Raw genomic sequence first — 23,230 nt, forward strand, 5'->3', positions numbered from 1 at the left:
AACCGCTGAGACGTATAGACTTATCATTATTATTACGATACCTTTCTTAATGTTAGTTAAATAGAAAAAAATGAAGTTTAATACTAACTTGAAGAAAATCAAAAGAGATTGCATTACGGTTTTTTGAGAGCGAGCATGGCAGACGCATTTTCTTTTAAAATACTTATTTCTTATAAGCATTGGAACTTCTTTGCATCTGTTATGACTATATATCATTTGGAGGTAACTAATGAAGCTCATCAATATTCTCAGCATAGATTTAAAATTTTGTTATCATCTGCAAAATTAAACATGTTTTCATTAGTTGCAAGAAGAACGTCATTTATGAAGCTGCTGAACAACAGAAGTCCAAGTATTGATCCTTGAGACACTCCTTCGTCAAGTGGCCTCCATAAAAAAAAATGCCCATTGACCTTTACCATTCGTTTCTTATCTTTAAGATTAAATGCTATTCTTATCAAGCTGAATATATCTTCTATTTGATATATTCATCATGTGGTCTCCAACTACAATTATACTATGCCGTCTAGTTTTCTTTCCTGAAATGCCAATTTTCTCTTTGACGTATGACTTAAGACTATTCTTGACATTCTTTTAATCCTCAACTTCAATCCTCCCCTTATCCTCCTGAAAAGCAATGATGCATCTTTTTTATAAATTGATCATCTTAAGCCATTATTTTGTTTTAACTTCGACCATACTATGATTTTGTTTTACCTTTTTTCAACCATACAATGCAGTGGCTGACCATTAATTTTGTTCTAACATAGAATATCTGGCTGCATTTCAGGTTCCATTATTCTATCAAGTATGGTAACAACCTAGGTCACTTCAAGATCAATAGTGATACAGGTGAAATACGAACAACACAATCATTGGACAGGGAAGCTGTAGCAAAGTACAATTTAGTCATCATAGCAGCGGATGTAAATCTACGGTGCCACAAAGGCAGGACGGAGCTTGTTGTCGAGGTTTCAGATGAAAATGATCATAGGCCTAAGTTTGACAGAAACCCTTACCAATTTACTATTCCTGAAAATATGGCTGTGAACCATAATTTTGGTTTAGTTTCTGCCACTGACAAGGATGTCGGCCCTAATGGCCAGTTGAAATATTATATCACATCTGGGCTAGGGAAAGACGATTTTTACATGGATCCGAACACTGGACGAATCAGAGTTGCAAGAAGTTTGGATTTTGAAAATGATCCAGGGTGAATATTTGTATAAATGCAATTAGAGTATTCATGCAATTACCGTCTTAATCCGAGTAGTAGCTTATGCAGGAAACCAGAAGATTGCTGTTTTTGCATATGCATCACTTATTTTTGTCTTTTCAGTAATTCTATTTACTTGCTTTATGCAGACAGCAGAGAAGATGTTTTAGACTTTAAAAGACCTTTAGAAACAGTGTTTCACAATCTTTCTGTTTCCCAAAATGGTTTAATCGAGATCAACTAAAATGTGGTTCTTAAACATGACAACCAGTTGCAAGAAGGGCGCAAATGTTTCTGGTTCTAGCTTTGATTTATTAGAGAATGCTAAAAACAACGCAATCAACGTGTATTTAGTATTCTCTACTCTTTGCGATTATCGTAAAAGCGGTGCTACCAAAAGTAACAACTGGTAAGGGCGGCCATTAACCCTTTATAGGCCTAGTTAGCATATCTTTTTCTCAAAAGTGTCAAAGAATGACGAAGCAGAACCTGTGAAAGTTTGTTGTCAGAGCAAGCATGTCTAAACTTTATTATGCACTCTTTCAGATATTCATTCAGAATTCGAGTCGAAGATGGTGGAAATCCAAAAAAATACGACGAAGGAGATTTGGTAATAAATCTACAAGACATTAATGAGCCGCCACGTTTTGCAGACTGTGTCGCAGGGTGCAGTGAGCGCGTCGACGAAGGCAACGCCCTCGGTCGATTTGTCAAACAAGTATCAGCAACGGATCCGGACAAACATGGCTGTACGTTGAAATATTACATTACATCGTCGGATAAAGACTATTTTGCAATAGGTGAGACCAATGGACGGATAACTACGAAGAAAGCAATTGACCGTGAAACAAAAGAGGTTTATGAATTGCAAATAATCGTGAGAGATTGCGCCAGTCCATCATTGACAGACCGAGTTACCGTTTCTGTAACAGCCAATGACATCAACGACAATGCACCACGGTTCCCTGTTGCCAAATACGTTGCCACTGTCAATGAAAATCAACCAACTGGCACAACAGTGACGTCAGTTCGTGCAACAGGTAAAGCCTATCTAAAGGTCTCCGCACCGAGAATTCCTTACGCTCATCATTCAGTTAAAGTCTTTTCATTTGAGATTGATAACACGTGCCAGTCTGATACCTCCAATCAAGAAAACCGATTCGCAATCAAATTGAAGGCTCTTGCGCAACCGGCTTGCTTTACGATTATATTTTCAAAACTGGCCTAATTTCGTAATGCATGAAAATGCAAAACACAATCAATTTCTCAAGATAGCTGCCGCTAAGCATGCCGGTTGCGCAAGGGCCTTTAAATTTGACAACCAAAAATAGTATATGCAGCTGCCGTCACTTTTAAAAATCACTTCGGCACTCAACTTAAACCAGTACAAACAATTACCAGCGTAATGTCAAATGACTTCGGTGCCAGCTTTTGTCAAAAACAAATTGATAGAAAATTACAAACTTTAACACTTGGGCTAGAGGAAAAAGTTTTGTCTAAAAAGATCTAAGAAAGATTCGATTTTTTTGCTTTAGTTCGTAGCAATTTTAAATAAGCTAATAGAAGTAATTGATTTGTGTGACTGAGCTGATCTGAATGTCTTACACCTTTTCCAAAACAGATGCTGACCTTGGTGTGAATGCAAGAATAGCATACACAATTTCAGGAGGAAACAACGATGCAAAATTCACGATCGATTCAAATACTGGTCGTGTTGCAACGACAGGAGCTCTGGACAGAGAGACAAAAGATAAATATGAGCTGACAGTGACAGCCACCGATGGAGGCTTACCGAGGTTATCATCCTCAGTACAAGTTGAAATAATTGTTGGAGATCTAAACGACAATGATCCTGAGTTTGAAGGAAGTAGAAATTTTCAGGTAACAGAGAATTCTCGACGAGGGACCTTGGTTGGATTGGTTAAGACAAAAGATAGGGATACTGGTGAGCAAAGATAGACATAATCATAATGAAAGGTTGACTGACCATGCATTGTCGATGTTTCTGCAGTTTCAACGAGAACGACCTTTCCTTTCCATTGCCCTCATTCTTTTCTTTTGATCCTTCTGTGGCTCTACCCCAAAGAAATTAAACTTTATCAACGTAAATTCTGTTCAACAAATATCATCGAAGAAATATTTTTCAAAACTACCTAGTTAAGAATCCAGACCAATTGCTTCTTATGTTCAATTTATACGAGAGAAGAGGAAACCTTTTAAGTACTGCTTGAAACAGTGATTTGTTGGAATCTTACAAGCAAAGCGATTCTTAACCTTAACAAAAGCGTAGTCACTTTAAAGCGGCCTTGCTTAAATTCGCATGCCTCTCTTGCAGGACTGCCTCTTTTGCAAATGAAACTTAGAATAACAATTTTCTTCTTGCATTTGTTGATTTTTGCTTGGCTTCTGAAATGACGTCATGATAACTTTTATAGCCTAACAGCTTCTATAAGGAACCAAAAAGAATTTCTGAACATTTTACACACGAAAGTTGTGATTATTGTATCCCTATGGTTCTGATCTGGTCTTAGATGCAATGCAACGTAATGATCCTGGTTCCGAAGCCAAAGGACAGTTGCATTGCATTAAACAAATACTGTCAAAGCCCTTTCTTATTCACCGTATTCATCGACTGTTGAATGCATTCTAGGTGCAAATGGCCGAATTCGATGTAGCATAACTGGTGGAAATTCTGGAAATGCATTCAGTATGAATCCAGCAACCTGCCAGATTTCAACTGTTGGCATCATTGACAGGGAAACGAAGTAAATATATTTGAACATTTTCGCTATTCACTGTCCAATCCAGTGTCCTGTGTATCGATAAATCAACCATAGTTGCCTGGACTATCAACTGAAAACGTTTTGCATGGCCCAGTATCTAAAGTTGTCTTATATACTTTTTCTCACTTAGGGCGTCTAGATCAAATAAGAGAACTCATCTATTTAGGGAACAAATTAATGCCTAATCTCGAACAATTATTGTCCTTCTGGTCTCACAGTTGAATACGTTACTTGAGAAACATTAAAGTTAATAATAGAAATAGAAAGCATTGCTTGTAATATTAAAAGTTTGAGATAGAAGGAGCGAACTCAAGAATAATGGTCCGTTCGCGAGACTCGAATAATAAAGAAAATATCAGATTCGATTTGCAGAGAAAATTTGAAACCGAGGCTGTGATTATAAATGCTAGAATTGAGAAGACGTTTTCATTGTTAAGCTAAGCAAAAACTTTGAAAATCGAGAATCGTGTTGTTATGGCAATGGAAATTTTGTTGTAAATCTGAAGAGTTAGATATTTGTTAAAACCTATTCACCAAAAACTTGAACAAGCAACAAAGCATCTTTCAGGGGGCTTATTTTGAAATATATTCTCTTTTAGGGCTTCTTATAATCTGCTTGTGAAGGCTGCTGATTTAGGCCAACCCTCACGCAGCAAGCAAACAACATACACGGTGTCAATCGGAGACGAGAATGACAACTCGCCCATTTTTGCATCAACAACGTATAGAGCATCTATAAAGGAAAACTCTGCTATTAATTCGCAAGTTGTTAAGGTAAAACCTGCTCATTGTGGTATCAAATCATCGAAATAATAAAAATTTTTCTGGACAGGCATCTGATGTGAAATCGTAATTATATCGATAGCATAAATGCTTTGTATTCTTTTCTATCGAAAGTTCTTATAAAACTCTCTTTTTTCAATACAACTGTTTTTAAAGGTCTTTCATTCATAACAAGGCATTCCTCTCTTTCTCATTGCAATGTGTAATTTTGATTCTTGTTTCTCTCATGAAAATTATCATGCTTTAAAATAAATTTATGAAAAGCTACAAAGTAAAAGAACTGGTGTTGGTAAATCCTCACTCTCATTCTCTCTCACTAGATTTCCGCAACAGACAAAGATGCTGGCACAAACTCTCAGATAGCATATTCAATCGTCTCTGGCGATGACAACTCTAAGAAGTTTAGTATTGACAGGCAGAGTGGTGCGTTCTTCATAATTTATATCCATATATGCCTATCCGAATCAAATTTAGCATGCGGAGGTCAATGAGGTACCTCATTGGCGCAGATAGATTTCATGAAATAATCAATTTATTTATTTATTTACAGTAGGCGGGTATGATACAGCTGTCTATGTACAATTTGTGTACAAGCTAATTTAGGCCTACTTTACAAAAATTCAGAATAAAAAGCAATTAAGAATGAATAATCATTAATTGCATATATAAAACAATTAGTTAATTAATGAAAGAAATGAAATTGAAGATTAAAAAAAGATTAAATTGACACTGGTAAACAGGGCACTCGACGAAGAGGGAGGCGCGGGCCAAGGTGCCCCTACTTCTTTGCAAAACAATGTAGCTTTTTTCAAAATCTTTTGTTATGGGTGTTAAATTTTCTCTCTTGCCGCCCCCCCCCCACTTTCTAACATGTTTCGGAGCCCATGGTGAACTATTCATATTGCGCAGTCCTACATCTCTGCGCGACTTACTTTGTGCTTCCTATGCTTAGCTCTACAGAAAGTTGACTACCAATAAGGCAATTTCATTGGTGGGAGACATTCTCGGTACCGGCCAGGTAGTTTGAAATCAACTGGGTCTTTCTGACATCTTAAGTATCTTGCTAAAGCTAATTCTGATCAAGAGTACGATTGGCATGAATTATATCTCATAGGTGACTGTCAAAGTGATGCTAGGACATTATTCCAGACCACGCAAAGCTAAAATTTCCTCAAATTGTAGTATTCAATTAACTTTCTTTATTCCGTCCGAATAGCCAAAAATGCTTTAAATAGTCCAATAGAATCAGGGACTGTAATCTTGTGCAGAAATACTTTGCAGCTCAGATTGTATTTAGAACCCCAAGCCTAATATACATTTAATGAATTTATTTTTCCTTTAGGCCAAATCAAATTGATTGGAGTGCTGTCTTTCGGCGTCCGGAATTCCTACAACCTGCGGGTTCAAGCCCAGGATGGTGCTACTTCTCCTCGCATGGGCCAGACAAACGTCATCATAACTATTGTGGACACAAATGATCATGCTCCTGTGTTTAATCCAGCAAGTTATAGCAAAGACGTTCCTGAGAATGCTCCCGGTGGAAGCGCAGTTTTGACTGTGAGAGCCACGGATCAGGATTCGGGTCCAAGCGGAGAAATTTCTTACTTGATTGACAGTGGCAACATTAATAACGTCTTTGTAATCAACAGCCAAACAGGTTTTTAAAATTTCATATTTTTGTATCAGGAAGTAAACTTAGGTGATCACGTGATCTCTAGCATAGGCCAAGGGATTTTTACATGGCATCATCTACCGATAAATTAAAACTTTTTAGAAAAAATGCTTTTTCGAAATACAATTTTAGCCATTTTACGTTGACAAGCTACAATAGCAATATTTGCTTTTAAGCTTTCACTTAGCACTATTCGAAGTTTAGAAATTCACAACTTCGAAAGTATTTGTCTATTGACTGTTTTTACTAGCATCTTCGTGCGCCATATTCGAATAGGTGCTATGACATACGCTCCGTTTCGGACTTTATATCTCTCCTCTGTTGAATTCATTTGCAAGCACGCACGAATGGGGTAGACAGTTTAAAACATGCAGCTCGTCGTTTATTTTACAGGTGCAATCCAAGTCAACAAAGCTCTAGACCGTGAAACAAAAGACTCGTATGCTTTGATAGTAAAAGCAAAAGACAGCGGTTCACCTTCCCGGTTTGCCACTGCTTCGGTTACAATTCGCATTACCGATGTTAATGACAATAAACCAAAGTTCAACGAAAACCCGTTCACTTTCAGAGTACAGGAAAACACCGCATCGCAAACGCAAATCGGACAAATCACAGCAACGGACAAAGACATTGGGGTGAATGCAGATTTAGAGTTCAAAAGTCTTACGACCGGATTACCGATAACTGTGGAGTCAAATGGAATAGTCAAAGTGTCCGGAATGTTGGATTATGAGGCTACCAAAAAATATACGTTGAATGTCCAAGTCAGTGATAAAGGCAAACCTAAGCTGACGGATACCAGCACTGTAATCGTAGAGGTAAGAGCAACCTGCTTGCACTCGGGTAACCCTATTTATGTTCTCTATGTTTTTATATGCATCTGAAGTCAGTTTTTACGAATGTTGCAAAATATAGCATCAAAATATTGATTAAGAATTTTTAGTTATATCGAAGGCTGGGGAAAAGAACCTGTCGAGACAACGTTGTTGAAAGTGCCCGTAATAGAGTTCCATTTTCGTCAATATGTGTTGTTTTTCTCCAAAGGTGAGGGGCAGGGTGCAGGGAGTGTTCAAATGTCTTAATGTAGATGTTATTGGCATTGCAGATTACAGAATTGCAGTTCTTAAATTCAATGACATTATTTGTGAAAAAATGCTTCATGTGTTGGAGGGGCTACGATGTAGTGTATTGCCAACAATCCTGTAGAAAACAACAGCTGATCAGTTCTGACTAGTAAAAATCTGATCATTAACGTTTTACTCCAGGTGCAAGATGTTAATGACAACGCGCCAGTATTTAAAGGGCCGTTTACGTGCGAAATTTTGGAAAACTCACCGTCATCCACCACAAGTTGCTACGTAGTCGCAACGGATGCTGACTCCGGTGAAAATGCAAGGATTAGGTATTCCATTGCGGCAGCCGCTGCTTCTGGAGCATGCCCATTCAACATTGAACCTGTAAGTGAAATAACGATACTTAAATAATCATATGCCAAGTGACTAATATGTCACTCATATCACCGCATATCAAGGAAATTGATAAACAAGGCATTTGTTGCTCGTTTAAGACCATTGAGCGAATTATGTCTTTTTATGTTTTTGTTGAAACTGAAGAATTTTTTGGCAGTCATAAAATGATTTTAAAAACTATATAATTTATCTCGCTATAAATACTCAAACAAGGGATGAACTGATAAGTCATTAGTCGTAAGGACGATGAAGTAGTCGATTCTAGGGAAATATTTCTTCGCAGCCTGCCTGTTCTAGCCTGTTTTATAACCAAGTGCAGTTCTAATACACAGCCCCATGTCCACCGGACACCCACATTTATCATCAAAGCCTGTTATTTCTTCACAGAGTACTGGTAAAGTGTCAAGTACACGAAGTTTGGACAGGGAGGCCTCATCAACATACAGTTGCATCGTGACTGCAGCGGACTCCGGTCAGCCTACAAAATCCACTCAGCAGAGCATCCTTGTTACGGTTAAGGACGAGAACGATAATGCCCCAATTGCAAATCCAGTGTCGTATAGTTTCAATATTACCGAGGAACAGACTACAAATCTTCGTCTGGGGTCCATCATGGCTTCTGATCGTGACTCAGGAGAGAACCGAAGGCTTACGTATACTTTGATTGCAAACCAGGCGACGAAAGTTAAATTTACAGTAGATGCAGCAAGTGGAGCCGTATCTGCGACCGGAAAGCTTGATAGAGAAATAACATCATCGTTTTCATTTGTTGTGCGAGTATCGGACAACGGACAGCCGTCATTGTATGTTGACACGAAAGTTGATGTTGTTGTTAATGACATCAACGATAATGCACCAATTTTTGGCAGAGATCCATACACAGGTAGTATCCGAGAAAATTCAGGCGCGGGGTCAAAAATTGTTCAGGTGAGATGCTTGAAGCTTTCTCATTCAAATTTTCATAAATGCCTTTGCCGAGTTATTGCGCGAGAATTTCAAGGCATCATTGAGTTGAATTTGACAATAAATTGAAAGTGATGTTTGAGTGTCACATTTCTTTATGATTGGCGATAAGGCCATTGTAAAATAATTCATTGTAATCTGATTCTTAACGTATTTCAAATTCTTATTTTTCTGATAGGTAACTGCAACTGATGCGGATGCCGGCAGCAATGCCAAAATCACTTATGAAATTACTGGTGGTATGTACAAAGGCAACTTCTCGATAGATGCTAGTACGGGCTTCATCACAACAGCGCAACCATTGGATTACGAGAAGCTGGCTAAGTATGAACTTACTGTTCTGGCAAAAGATGGCGGAATTCCTCAGAAATCAAGCACTGTGAAGGTTTTTCATTATGATTTTTTTTAATTCAATCTAGAGCCAAAAAATCTATCCAACATTTAAGGGCCAGTTACAGTATACCGGATTGCTATCGGAGCGGAGTAACTTTCAAAACGGATAAGGGTTTGAGTTACTACACTGCACCAATCCGATACACAACGCCCAGATTAGTAGAGTGACACTAACTCCGCTCTGGAAGTAACAGGAAAATTTCTCTTGAGTCACTCCGTAGGGGAGCGTTGTAGTGCAACTGATACCTCAAATATCAATCCGGAATGAAAGTAACTGCGCGCTGCTTCGCTCCGATAGCAATCCGGTCTAGCTTAACTCGATGGGACCAGAAAGCAGCGGGTTTATAGCAAAACAAGAGAAAGAATTGAATGCCAGGTTGGTTGGATAAGAAATTTAAGCATTGTTAAGGGGTAAGTGGTACTAATACGGTGGGGGTGGGGGAGGGGCCTCTTAGAATAATAAAGAAATTGCCTGTGAGTTTGCGTTAAACATAAAAGGAGTTATTTGGACGATACCGTGTAATTTAGATACTGTGAAATGCAGATGGGATCTGGGTTAATTTTTGTGAATAAGGAGGGTTTATAGTTTTGAGTTACAGGATGTGTCAACTGTGAATGATGTAGGTATATGGGTAGAAAGAATTGCATCACTGGTCTACAGAGTAATGATTGCATCATACAAAATGATGAAAGGTTTAAAAATGATCATCATAATTGTATTTTAAAGGTTTCTGTTAATGTTATAAATGTCGATGACAATGCTCCAGAGTTTGGGAAAACATCTGAAGCAAAGGTTTCAGAAGGTGCTGTGATTGGAACTGCAGTCGTGAAGTTCAATGCAACAGACAGGGACGGGGGTACGCTCACATTCTCAATCCGAGGTGGAAACACTGGGGATGCATTTCTTATCGGCACCAGAACGGGTAATTTTCAAATATATCCAATATTTTGCACAGTCATATTTCATATTGGGACATCAAGATTGATAGTGCACGCTTATTATAAGATAGGTTTCTAAAATAATTCTTGTGACGTTGACATAAATTATGCTCTTTCTTATAAGCCAACCTTTTTGAATCAAGGCTAATATAAACAATCTTGTTGCAAAATGTCCGATGTCACACACCTTCTTTTTAGTAGACCAATCATTTAGAATCATTTTTTCTGAGAGGCAAGCATTGTGGATATGAAGCATTTTGGGTATGAAAGTGTTGATGTTTCACTCATATTTATTCTTCATGTGAACAGGAATTCTGAAAACCAAAATATCACTGGACAGAGAATCAATCGCCAAATATAACTTAACTGTCGCTGCATCAGATGGTAGTGGCAAAACAACAAATGCTCATCTCCCTGTCAAAGTAACAGACATAAATGATAATGCTCCAGTTTTTGGTCAGAACTCATACAGTGGAAGCATCAGAGAAAACGAAATATCTGGTATGATTTTAGATGTATACTTTTCCCTTTTGATCACATTAAGCGTAAAACTTGAATTGGCAACTTAGAACCGTCCTGTTCTTTACATCAAATGGGTAAACAGAAGGGATACACCGAGGGGTACACGAAAGAGGAACACCAAAGGGGTACACCAAAGGGTTACACCAAAGGGTTACACCAAAGGGGCACATCATAAGGGTCACCAAAGGGATACACCAAAGGGGTACACCTACCCATTCGGCTACGATCACTATATGAAAGACCGGTAAAACAGTAAAACAGTAAGGCACATAAATTCAGATCGTCTCAATTTGTCGTTCTGAATATCAGATTAATTGTCTGATTCCAGAATACATGGTTCTAAACAGACACATTGTCAAGGGCTTGCTAAAGTGGTTTTTCAATTGCAAATCCTTTGCTTTACTACTTGTAATGTAACTGTTTCTTCTTCCAGGTTATTCCATACTCAAAGTTGCAGCAACAGATAGAGATGAGGGTACTAATGCTGAAATCGAGTACGAAATCGAATCAGGAATTACCAAAGATGCATTCAAAATTGAGGCAAATGGGGATTTAAAAACCACTCGCGCTTTGGATAGAGAATCGCACCCCAGTCACCAGCTTGTTATCGCAGCTAAGGATAAAGGAACTCCTTCACTGAGGTCTACAGTCCCTGTCACAGTAACGGTTACTGACCAGAATGACAACACACCAAAGTTTGATCAGGTAACAATCATCTTTCACTGTTTGCCTTTGTCTTCCTGCATGTTGTTGATCACATTTTGTTGCTTTTTCTGTTTATTCTCTCCTTTACAGCCAGTTTTTTTGTCTATTCAAACTTTTCGCCTTTTCAACTTTGGCTTTGTCAAATTCATCTTCGTCCTCCCATCTGTTAACTATGGCGCAAGAATAAATCAAAAGCGACTTTTGCTCGTTTGACCGATGACCAAATCATGGTTAAAATTGAACATTTCTATGCAATAACTCACAACCAAGAATCTATTGTTGCATTAAGCAATATTTTAATATTCACAGGTACCAGCGAAACAAATAACTGAGAACTGCGGCGTTGGTGCTACGATCACTGTAGTAAGAGCCAATGATCCAGATGATGGCCTAAACGGACAAGTCAAGTACGAGTTGATTTCTGAAGACGGAGCCACACCAACCACTTTTGAAATCGGAGAGACCAATGGTGTCGTTAAAACGAAAGTCGACTTAGACAGAGAGAAGAAGAATTCGTATTCACTCAAAATCAGGGCATCTGACAGTGCCTCTGGGTCGCAGAAAAAATGGGCGGAAGAAACCTTGTCAATTACGGTGCTCGACGAAAATGATAATAACCCAGCAATTGTGCACCCAGCAGCCATTCCAGAAGTGAGCGAGAATGCAACTCTGAACACAGTGATAACTACACTGAGAGCTGAAGATAAAGACGAGGGCTTGAATGCCCAGGTTGGTTTTGCTATTGTTTCCGGAAACACAGGTGATGTCTTCAGCATTAATGCAGATTCGGGAGCGCTTAAAGTTGTGAAAGCTCTGGACAGAGAACAGATTCCTTCGTACACTTTGGCTATCAAAGTTGAAGACAAAGGGAAGCCACCTTTGAGAAGCACCAAAACATACACTGTCAATCTCAAGGATGTTAATGACAACAGACCAAAATTTACACTTACTAAATACACAGGCAAATACGTTTGATTTCATTTCTTATAACTGTTCTAGAAATTTACAGTTCATGGGAAAAAATGTTAGCTTGGCCTAAAAGTTTTTCTATGGTCTGGGATCGTTTTACTTGTCTTTTTGATTTGTCAATTCAATGTTAACCATCTTTGCAAAAGTAGATCTCACTTCCCTTTGAATAAACAGAAGTTTAAACTTTCATGCAATCTTTTTTCGACATTAAAACGAAAAGCAAAAGTCACATCTTCTGCCTGTTGCTTTTAGGCCGCATCGCAGAAAACGTTCCTGTTGGTGCAGATGTTGTAAATGTGACAGCGACAGACGCTGACGCAGGGACAAATGCAGTCGTCACATACACATTCAGCTCGCAAACAACAGCAACAACATTCAACATTGACGCAGCTACTGGAAGAATTACAACAGCAGGAAAAATTGATTACGAGGTTAAACAAAGCTACAAATTCAAAGTTAAAGCGAGCGATGGAAAATTTGATAGCGAGGCTGATGTAGAGATAGAGGTCATAAACCTTAACGACAACAGTCCTAAGTTTGAAAGAGAATACACTGTTGCAATTTCTGAATCAAGGCCAGTCAGTTCTAGCGTGACTACCGTTAAAGCAAACGATCTTGATTCTTTTGGAGCTTTGTCCTATTCATTGCTAAACAATACATCCTCTTTTGCTATTGACACTCAAACTGGAGAAATCAAGACTACAGTGGGCCTTGATCGTGAAACAACAAGCAATTACCTTATAAGAGTGAAGGTTGTGGACGGAGGAGTACCCCAACGCTCAGATGAAACCACGGTAACAGTCAATGTTGAAGATATTAACGACAACGCTCCCTATTTTAACAAGAGCTCTGATAAAATTGATGTTATGGAAAATAAAAATGTGAACTCTTTCTACACTGTGCAAGCATTGGATAAGGACGCTGGAGTTAATGCCCAATTGTTCTATGAAATTGTAACTGCAACTGGCAGTAACAACTTCAGAATCGATTCTTCAAGCGGCGCGATATCAACCGCGCGACACCTTGATCGTGAAGCAATGTCGTCGTACACCCTTAGCATCATCGCAAAAGACAAAGGCACGCCTAGCTTGACATCACAACCATTCCTGCTGTCAATTACAGTAACAGATCAAAATGATAATAGTCCGCAATTTTTGAAAAGGCACGACAATGAAACGATATCAGAAGGAGCAGGAATAGGAATGGAAGTTTTTGAAGTGCTTACAAATGATCTTGACATAGGGATGAACGCTGAAATCGTGTATTCCATTGCAACTGGCAATACAGGGAACGTTTTCAAAATCGATAATAACACAGGTAAGCAAATCTATTGTTTAAAGTTTTTATCTCTAGGATAGCAAAACATGGGAACCTTTCATTCTGGTGCTTGATAATAGTTTAGGAAACTCAAAGTAATTGAAACGTCGAATTTTTACCTTTAAACAAATCATGAACGCCTCAAATTTTAGGCGTCGTCTCTGTAAATGGAAAGTTGGATAGAGAAACAACAAGCAAGTATCTCTTGGAAGTTACTGCTACTGATCTTGGAACTCCCGCGCGCTCTAATACAACAACAGCCACAATCGTTATTACCGACGTGAACGATAACAGTCCAGAGTTCGTTCGTTCAACATTGTCAGGCAGAGTCTTCGAAAACAAACCGGCGGGTACTTCCGTTGTTACAGTTAGAGCAACAGACAAGGATATAGGAGAGAACGCCCGTTTAAAGTTCAGCCTGAATGCTAACGATGCATTTAAAATCAACGCGCAAACAGGAGAGGTAAGTAGATATCTATTGCTGATTCTTATCACAGTCTGAAGGGAAGGCATAAACTATGTCTTCATCTCACTGAGTTGTATTTCATTAGCTGATGATTATTCAGCAACCTCGATTCATAGACTTTGGTTCTTCTTGACAACGAACGCACTCTTAGAAAGTAGCACCAAATAAGTAGAATTGGTTAGAAATTATATGGGCAAATTATTTGACTACAACAATTGAATTCAAATATGAAAAAATTATACCGCCACAGAGAGTAGGTAAAAGATTCTGATTCTTTATCGTCAGATTTTTAGAAAAGGTGACATGCTAAATTGAATATTCGATAAGAAACTTATTTCGAAAAACGCATTTTAGACATTCAGAAAATTGAGAAATTTCAGCACTTAGCAACAAACAAAAATTTAAGAGACAATTGAATTTTGAATAAAGACAGAACTCCAAAGACCTTTTTCCATCACATTTCTGAAACTCTTTAGAAACAACAAGTGTTCACTTTTCCTCAAAGTCAAAACATTGGGCTACTAAATGCCAACCTTTGTTTCTAAAAACGATTTGGCTCAGGAGTGTAAGCACATTTCCTCATAAATTGTTAAAAGCGACGAACATTTCCATAAATTCTTATTTCGTGCCAGTTCTATTGGTTTGCTAGAACAACGCTAAAAATGGCCCATCAAAATGTAGGTGAAAACGCTGAAGACATTGGATCGGGAGGAAAAAGCACAATACAACTTGGAAGTGACTGCCACAGACCACGGCGCCGTTCCACTTTCAACGACAGAGACACTAAGAATCGTTATTGATGACGAAGATGACAACTGTCCTGTTTTCAACCCTAAAGTATACAATATCACGATCGAGGAGAATTTGCCACGCGGCACAATCGTTCTGAATGTTACTGCGACGGATTTAGATGTAGGCGTCAACGCTGAGCTGCAATATGCGATAAAGGCAGGTGATGACCAAGGTGGTTTTGCAATTGACTCTACAACAGGTATGCAGTGCCTCAAATTGCTGGCTGCTTGTATTCTACCAATCTCGTAATTGATCTCGAATTTGACGGTCCGATTACCTCATTATAATTTGATGGTCCGTAATTGATCTCGAATTTGACGGTCTCAATAAAAACGTAGCCTGATTGGTTCCATTTCACGTCACGTGCGTTTGCTCGGGATTCTTTCAAAGAATTGATTTTTTATTTTTGTTAAAATGCCGGTTAAAATCAGCAATACGACACTCCAACTGAAATCGATCAAATTTAGCAATTTATAGATAATTCTTAAAATTTTCTTACTAAACTCTCCCTTTAATTTGCAGGATCAATAAGAATCGATGGGACGGTAGATAGAGAACATTCAGACAAGTATCTTTTGAAGGTTAGAGCTGGCAGGATCGACTGTGGCCAAAAGCAAACAAATGACTCTAACATTGGTAAGAATTGTTCAAGTTTTATGCATAATTTCTTATGCAGAATAATACACAGAACCTTAGGAAAGGCCTTCCATACATGCCTTTCGGAATCAGATGCCAGGTCTGGAGCAAATAATGAAACATCTTAAATAACTTGCATATTTGTAAAAGCTGTTACCAATTGCTTGACGCAAGGCCTTATCTACTATTTTTTTGGGGCATGAGTCCCCCCCCCTCAAAAAATGATTACGAAAATCCTTTTTTCTCAATGATTTCCAATGACCAATGCCTTTTGCTTCTTTTGATTTCAAACTATGGTGCAAACGCTCCAAAAATTCGATACTTCCTACCGTTCCGATTTGAAGAATCCTGTGTTGGACTCTTATTTTTCCTGTTCAAACAAGATATGTCAATTGAATACAATATCAAGTTCATCTCATCTAGGCGAAGGAGGCAGTGAACAAACAGACTACAATCATACACTGGCCTACGTACATATCCATTTGACGGACAAGAATGACAACCCACCGAAATTTGCGAGGAATGTGTTCTATCACGATTTTGATAACATGATGGCAAAAAACCTCATGAACGTTACCGCAAGCGATCCTGATTTGGGAGATGGGGGAAAAGTCAAATTCCGAATGCTTAGCTCAAAAAGGGTAGGTTTAATCATTTTGTAGAACACTCTAACATAATATCTTGCTGGCTTGCATTTCAAAATCATCTGCATATAAAAATACTTAATACTACAAAGATCTTGAGCCTACAACTAATTTTATGCAGCCTGCAATTTTATGCAGTTATAGCAATCGTTGCATTTAACCCAGAAACGGTGCAACATAACAGTTTGTTAATAATTACGTAAATGTGACAGAATTGCAGTATTTTCTATATCTATGAAAATCAACTCGCGCTTGATTTTAATTTTTCAAAATATGGGATTAAAAATGTGAATTATCTATTTGGTCCGAAAATATATATATTTAATCAAAAGCCTGGGAAACTTCAGAAAAACTTTTGCTGAAATTTGCTGTCCTAAAATTTCTCGTCCGCTGATTTCTGCACTTATTTTAAGTTTGCACATATTTTTAACTTATTTTAAGAATCTTCTTTCATTAAGAAAATTCTTTTTTACATAAACAAAAATATTTAATATTCACTTTTGGACTTCCTGACGTTCCATTCTCTTCCTCTTCAGAGAGGTCTATTTTACGTACGACGGTAGATAGTATGACAAAAACCAGCATTGAAAAATGCTCTTCTTGTAGTCTAAAGGCAGAAATACGGATTTATCTCGATTGCTACGGTTTCTTGAGTTTTCCACACTATCAGCTGTCAAGATCATGTGACCAGCAATATATGTAGATTGACTACAATCCTCTTTCTTCAGATTATAATAGTCGCATAAGGACTGAAGGTAAGCAGAAATTCATATTCAGAGGCGGATCGAAATTAACGCGAGAGGAAAAGTACGGCTTTTGATTGGCTCCTTGTTTTTGACCAATTAGCTCTTTCTGACTTGACAGTTCGGGATCCTTTGTTTTGATGTAGACATATTCCAAAAAAGTTAAAAGACAAGGTGGATACGACAATAATTATGTTGAATTTCAGGCTGATCTGAATGGCGAGGAAAGACGCGAAGTTGTTGTTGAAGCAAGTGATTTGGGAAACCCATCAATGACGTCGAATGCAACTGTCATCATAAGAAATAAGTAAGTCATCATTCAGACTGGATAAAATATAGGTTTAGCATTGTGTTGATCATACCTTTTAAAGGTATGATCAGTGTCAATATCAGTGTTTTCTATTATTATCAAAAAGAAACAAATTTGAGATTATAAAGGAAAGTGTTTTTATTGCAGAAAAACTTGTAAAAAGATGTCATTTGAAGTGACAGAACCTGGTGCGCTATCAACAACAACACTCTGCTCTTTCAAAGAGTACCCAACAGGAGTTCATAACAGACTTGTTGGTGAATCGTTCAGTGTAAGAAACAAATTCTTGATTACAAAAATCTAACCTAAATCCTATTATCACGTAAGCTGTAGTTATTTAAAGGATGAAGTCCCCAATAATGTGTTCATTTCAACCCTTAGATAAGTGACACCTGAAAACATCGGGGTCAAAGCTTATACTAGTAGTCACATGACAACGGACACTTCTCTTTAAAGGACAGTTATTCTTTTCCCTAAAATGTCCGCCATATGTAATTTTCGCTGTCTACAGAACGCCTAACTAGTCCTCTTCCCGTAACCCAATTTCTTCACATGTATATTTCACAGCAATGAGATGATGCAAAAACCTTTTCTAAATACATGGTTTTGGTTACTATGTTGGTAGGGTGGTAGACAAACCCCCTTTTTCAAGCCAATGTGCAACAATCATTGAGATTGATAGGCAAAGTATTCGAGTGCAAAGAGGGGGGATTGCTCATTCGAAAAAGCCTTGCGCATATTTGTCTCTAAATGTAACAGAAAGTCAAATTTAAAGCCTCGTTATAGAAGATTAAAATATGAATTATAATGTCCATAGCTAACCTGTATCGCAGAAGGAAACGACCAAGTGTCTTATCGTTGGAGCCGTGACGGCAATAGCATCGCAGCCTTTACTAGATCGGGGGTATTGGAAATCGCAAAAGTGACAAAGAACGACCAAGGAACGTACGAATGTTTGGCGAGAAACGGAGCTGGAACTGCCTCAGCACCCACGAACGCAAAACTGATTGTGAAAGGTGAATGACTTTTGTTGTTTCTACAATACTGGCTATTTTCAATTGATACACGCTACTACACGTTACTGCTGCGAGATGCACCTCTGACAGAAACTCAGGCAAATGCTTAGTTAGCGATAAAAAAGAGGAAGTTAATAGGAAATAAGCTGCCAGGAATGATCCATATTTTTTGGCATGACAATATGCATTAAATACCGAATAAAATTATGTACCATCCTTTTCGTAGAAGTTAATGTTCTCATGGCTTATGTATCAACAATACACAAAGGTTAATAGACTATTTTACAGAAGGTTTTTTAAAGTTTAGTACCTTGGTTCAAACTCAACCTCCACATGGAACAATACACAAATATCTGAATGAATTGAGCTTGACAGAATCGGTTTGAAGCTTGAAAAAGTGCCAATTTGGCACAAGCGTGAAGATACATCTTAATAAACCAAAAGCCTAGACCTTATTTACTAAAACAATGTTTTTTGTCTGTTTTGCCGCATTTTTTGATTAATTTTGTAATTATTCGTTTTCTTTGAATGATTCAGTCAGGTATGGATGTTCTTCCAAGACCAGTTTATGACATAAACAGACCTCTCGAGATATATCGTGACACTAAACTTCATTCAAGGCGTTACGATACTTTTGAGACAGTTGTATGATGCAAACATTAAATGTAAAAAAAAACCTTCAGTTTTCACGAGCTTTGTTTCTATTTCAGAAAAACCAAGTTTCTTATTCCATCCAAGTGACACGACAGCTGAAGTTGGAGGCATAATTTCTCTGCAATGCAAGGCGACTGGAGACCCAGCTCCTCGCTACCAGTGGCGGAAGAACGGGGAAATATTTCAGGCTGGTGAAGGCTACAATACTGATACACTGACGCTTGATGGCGTGATTCCGAATGATGCCGGGCAGTACTACTGCGAAGCAATCAATGCAGTTGGACGAGCGCAGTCTAAAACAGTCGTAATCAAAGTTGTTGGTACGTATGCTGCTTTTCTAGGGGTGTCGTTGATGTTCGTTTGCAGCTTTATCCTTTCAAAATTCGAAGTCTTTTTTTCATTACTACATTGACAACGAAAAACGAAGTATCCCTTTCATAGCTGCCGTCTCAAACTATCACGATTACATCATAGCTGCCGTCTCAAACTATCACGTTTACATCATAGCTGCCGTCTCAAACTATCACGATTACATCATAGCTGCCGTCTCAAACTATCACGTTTACATCATAGCTGCCGTCTCAAACTATCACGTTTACATCATAGCTGCCGTCTCAAACTATCACGTTTACATCATAGCTGCCGTCTCAAACTATCACGTTTACATCTTAACTGCCGTCTCAAACTATAACGTTTACATCTCAACTGCCGTCTCAAACTATCACGATTACATCATAGCTGCCGTCTCAAACTATCACGTTTACATCATAGCTGCCGTCTCAAACTATCACGTTTACATCTTAACTGCCGTCTCAAACTATAACGTTTACACCGTCTCAAACTATCACGATTACATCATAGCTGCCGTCTCAAACTATCACGTTTACATCATAGCTGCCGTCTCAAACTATCACGTTTACATCATAGCTGCCGTCTCAAACTATCACGTTTACATCTTAACTGCCGTCTCAAACTATAACGTTTACATCTCAACTGCCGTCTCAAACTATCACGATTACATCATAGCTGCCGTCTCAAACTATCACGTTTACATCATAGCTGCCGTCTCAAACTATCACGTTTACATCTTAACTGCAGTCTCAAACTATCACGTTTACATCATAGCTGCCGTCTCAAACTATCACGATTACATCATAGCTGCCGTCTCAAACTATCACGTTTACATCATAGCTGCCGTCTCAAACTATCACGTTTACATCATAGCTGCCGTCTCAAACTATCACGTTTACATCATAGCTGCCGTCTCAAACTATCACGATTACATCATAGCTGCCGTCTCAAACTATCACGTTTACATCATAGCTGCCGTCTCAAACTATCACGTTTACATCATAGCTGCCGTCTCAAACTATCACGTTTACATCATAGCTGCCGTCTCAAACTATCACGTTTACATCATAGCTGCCGTCTCAAACTATCACGTTTACATCTTAACTGCCGTCTCAAACTATAACGTTTACATCTCAACTGCCGTCTCAAACTATCACGATTACATCATAGCTGCCGTCTCAAACTATCACGTTTACATCAAAGCTGCCGTCTCAAACTATCACGTTTACATCTTAACTGCAGTCTCAAACTATCACGTTTACATCTTAACTGCCGTCTCAAACTATCACGTTTACATCTTAACTGCCGTCTCAAACTATCATGTTTACATCTTAACTGCCGTCTCAAACTATCACGTTTACATCATAGCTGCCGTCTCAAACTATCACGTTTACATCATAGCTGCCGTCTCAAACTATCACGTTTACATCATAGCTGCCGTCTCAAACTACCACCATTACTACAATATTTTTTTAAACATTTCTTAAAGTTTTTTTGGATGATTTACTAGTGGTTTACTTTAGCTTTCCGCTACTTCATATCTTAGAACTTGGTTCAATTGTGGCTTTATCAGTGTCCGTGAATAACCCGAAGAAGAACGGCCGCTGCCATTATTTCGTCCCAGAAGACTTCGAGGTGAGCGCAAGAAAATTTTTGTCGAAAGGAAAAAGCTAATAGATTAAAGGTTTTGATGTTCTAGAAAAATAAACAGATTTTAGGGAGTGGATGAGTCGTGAAATTAATATGAACATTCTCAAGTGATCCTGTTTATTTTGGCACTTTCTCTTTTGAAGGCAAGCTCATCATGAAGATTGAAACGAATGGAAATTGATTAAAATTATAAGAACTTAATTGAATGAAATTGAAAAAAGATAGTCCTAGAGAAAATTGAATAAAACTCAGATAGGAACCTACGATTTTTAATTGGTACGGTGTTGGTGAAAAAGTTTTCTAGAAGGACCGGACCAAAATTTTGCCTTTTGAATAAAACTTCATGAAATATTTGGTCTAACAACACTCAATTTATGTCTCTTTTTGAGATCAAATTACTTCTAAACTTCTAAAAGTGATGCAATGAATTAATTTCATTAATAAGGAAACTGGTGCAAATATATGAATAATGATAATAAAAGTGACACTATAAATATCATCATTTTACTTTTGCATTTCTGTGTTTGTTCGTAGAAATTAATTGGTGACTTAACGAACATGAAGATCTCAGTGACAAAGTACGATTTTACAAAATTCTGTAATGTATCAAATTGTGAGCCAAACCCATGTAGAAATAATGGGAAATGTGAGCTGACAAGCAACAGTTTCCATTGCTCCTGCAAAGGTGGATGGTCAGGGGAAACATGTGAGCTGGATGTAAATGAATGCAACTCGTCGATAGGTAATAAAACCATTTAATCACTGAAGATTTCATTTGCTTAGTTATGGCAAAGTATCGCTAGATTATATAATGTAGACATGCGTCAGATGAGGGGTCCTGAATAGGATTCGTCAGCTCCAGGGATGCTGTCCGAGGAATTTATGCGGACTGGCTGTGCTGTATGCCATTCTGGGTGGCACCACTTTAACCAAAATCCTTCATTTTGCTTTTTCCATTCAAGCCTCCTTGCACAGAATCAAAGAAGTTTGTCTATCATTAATTGTCCGAGGAAAATCAATTGACACTATAGATATGTCAGGTTGCTATTTAAAGGGTGCGCCTTGTCAAACATGCACAAGCTAAATGAACGTTAAGCCCCAAAATCTTAATGAGCTTAAAGGCAATCTGTCATGACGTTAATTGATTATAAGAACAAAGGGATATTTTATTGTTTCCAGTCCCCCTTTAATTTATTGCATTGTAAAAAATATGGCGGACAGCTATTGTTCTCGTTAACCAATCCACAACGAGACAGATTGCCTTTAATATGGATCGATAAGGCTTTGTATCCATATCGACTTGCCTGAAACTGAAATCAACCAAATGAACAGTAACTTTGACGATGCACTCAAAAAAGGGTTTGGGCAGCAGAGTCATAATCTGCTGTCTTTTCAAATTCTTTATTTTAATACTTTCCACATCTTTTCAAGCAAACTGCCTGACGGGGAAATGCAGCAACGCGGAAGGATCATACTGGTGCAACTGCCCTTCAGGAAACGCTGGTCGCAGCTGTGAATATAAAAATTCTATATGCAAATCAAATCCTTGTGGGAGTGACGAATTTTGCTTGCCATTGCCACAGAGCACTGCTACGAACCATACATGTGTAGCCAAAAAGCAAAAGTTTGTTTCCATATTAAAGAAGAAGAAGAACACAAATTGGGAGAGCCACTTGAAATTTGATGTTGAAGATGATTTAAATCAAGCTTTGCAGAACTGGAAGCCAACAGTGAGTAAAATATAAATTCGTTATTTGGGGGGGGGGGGGGGGGAATAAAAGTCATACAGTGTTTAGTTTTGAAAATGACAAAATGAATCCATTTCAATTTTGACAAATTGTTAGAAGCAATGGTTTCTACAAAATCACAGAAACTATAATGAAAGCCATCTGATAAACAAGTAAGATGAATTCCTTCTTTGTTTTCTAGCAAAATTTGTTTGCCAACCATCCCGACTTCAGACCATGCAGCATCCGTGTAACTAAACTGGAGTCCCTTGATGGCGATCGTGTGCAGACTGAATACTACTTCATTTGTCCCGGTGATTCTGGCAAGCAAGTGCCTGGTTATTCGAGACAGCTTTGCGATTTGTTCATCGATTCAACGGACAACTCCGAAAGCTGTCAAATCGAAGGTGGCCCACTGGCAACGCTCAAGCCAGGGCTGGCCCTCCCTCCTGTCCAGTAAATATCAAACTTTGCTTTCTACTTAATGCACATCAGGCTACAACTACTAAA

General features: G+C 38.3%; 1 protein-coding gene across 2 annotated transcripts in view; it reads left to right on the top strand.

Moving 5' to 3' along the window:
• Positions 1-23,230, top strand: part of LOC135692658 (protocadherin Fat 4) — a 38,421-nt gene that overhangs the window by 10,535 nt on the left and 4,656 nt on the right. For both annotated transcript variants that reach the window (XM_089111365.1, XM_089111366.1), the window contains exons 9-36: positions 791-1,213; positions 1,763-2,256; positions 2,838-3,161; positions 3,867-3,981; positions 4,599-4,773; positions 5,103-5,205; positions 6,125-6,439; positions 6,848-7,272; positions 7,720-7,911; positions 8,311-8,850; positions 9,065-9,271; positions 10,007-10,202; positions 10,528-10,719; positions 11,174-11,445; positions 11,755-12,406; positions 12,667-13,731; positions 13,884-14,194; positions 14,879-15,188; positions 15,512-15,625; positions 16,049-16,266; positions 17,219-17,319; positions 17,470-17,593; positions 18,140-18,338; positions 19,049-19,312; positions 20,890-20,978; positions 21,528-21,735; positions 22,425-22,723; positions 22,923-23,176. In XM_089111365.1, coding sequence (XP_088967491.1) covers positions 791-1,213; positions 1,763-2,256; positions 2,838-3,161; positions 3,867-3,981; positions 4,599-4,773; positions 5,103-5,205; positions 6,125-6,439; positions 6,848-7,272; positions 7,720-7,911; positions 8,311-8,850; positions 9,065-9,271; positions 10,007-10,202; positions 10,528-10,719; positions 11,174-11,445; positions 11,755-12,406; positions 12,667-13,731; positions 13,884-14,194; positions 14,879-15,188; positions 15,512-15,625; positions 16,049-16,266; positions 17,219-17,319; positions 17,470-17,593; positions 18,140-18,338; positions 19,049-19,312; positions 20,890-20,978; positions 21,528-21,735; positions 22,425-22,723; positions 22,923-23,176 — 8,181 coding nt within the window. The remainder of the gene's footprint in view (positions 1-790; positions 1,214-1,762; positions 2,257-2,837; positions 3,162-3,866; positions 3,982-4,598; positions 4,774-5,102; positions 5,206-6,124; positions 6,440-6,847; positions 7,273-7,719; positions 7,912-8,310; positions 8,851-9,064; positions 9,272-10,006; positions 10,203-10,527; positions 10,720-11,173; positions 11,446-11,754; positions 12,407-12,666; positions 13,732-13,883; positions 14,195-14,878; positions 15,189-15,511; positions 15,626-16,048; positions 16,267-17,218; positions 17,320-17,469; positions 17,594-18,139; positions 18,339-19,048; positions 19,313-20,889; positions 20,979-21,527; positions 21,736-22,424; positions 22,724-22,922; positions 23,177-23,230) is intronic.

This window comes from Rhopilema esculentum, chromosome 3, assembly GCF_057945365.1.
Source record: "Rhopilema esculentum isolate cy_ngs chromosome 3, ASM5794536v1, whole genome shotgun sequence".
NCBI lineage: Eukaryota > Metazoa > Cnidaria > Scyphozoa > Rhizostomeae > Rhizostomatidae > Rhopilema > Rhopilema esculentum.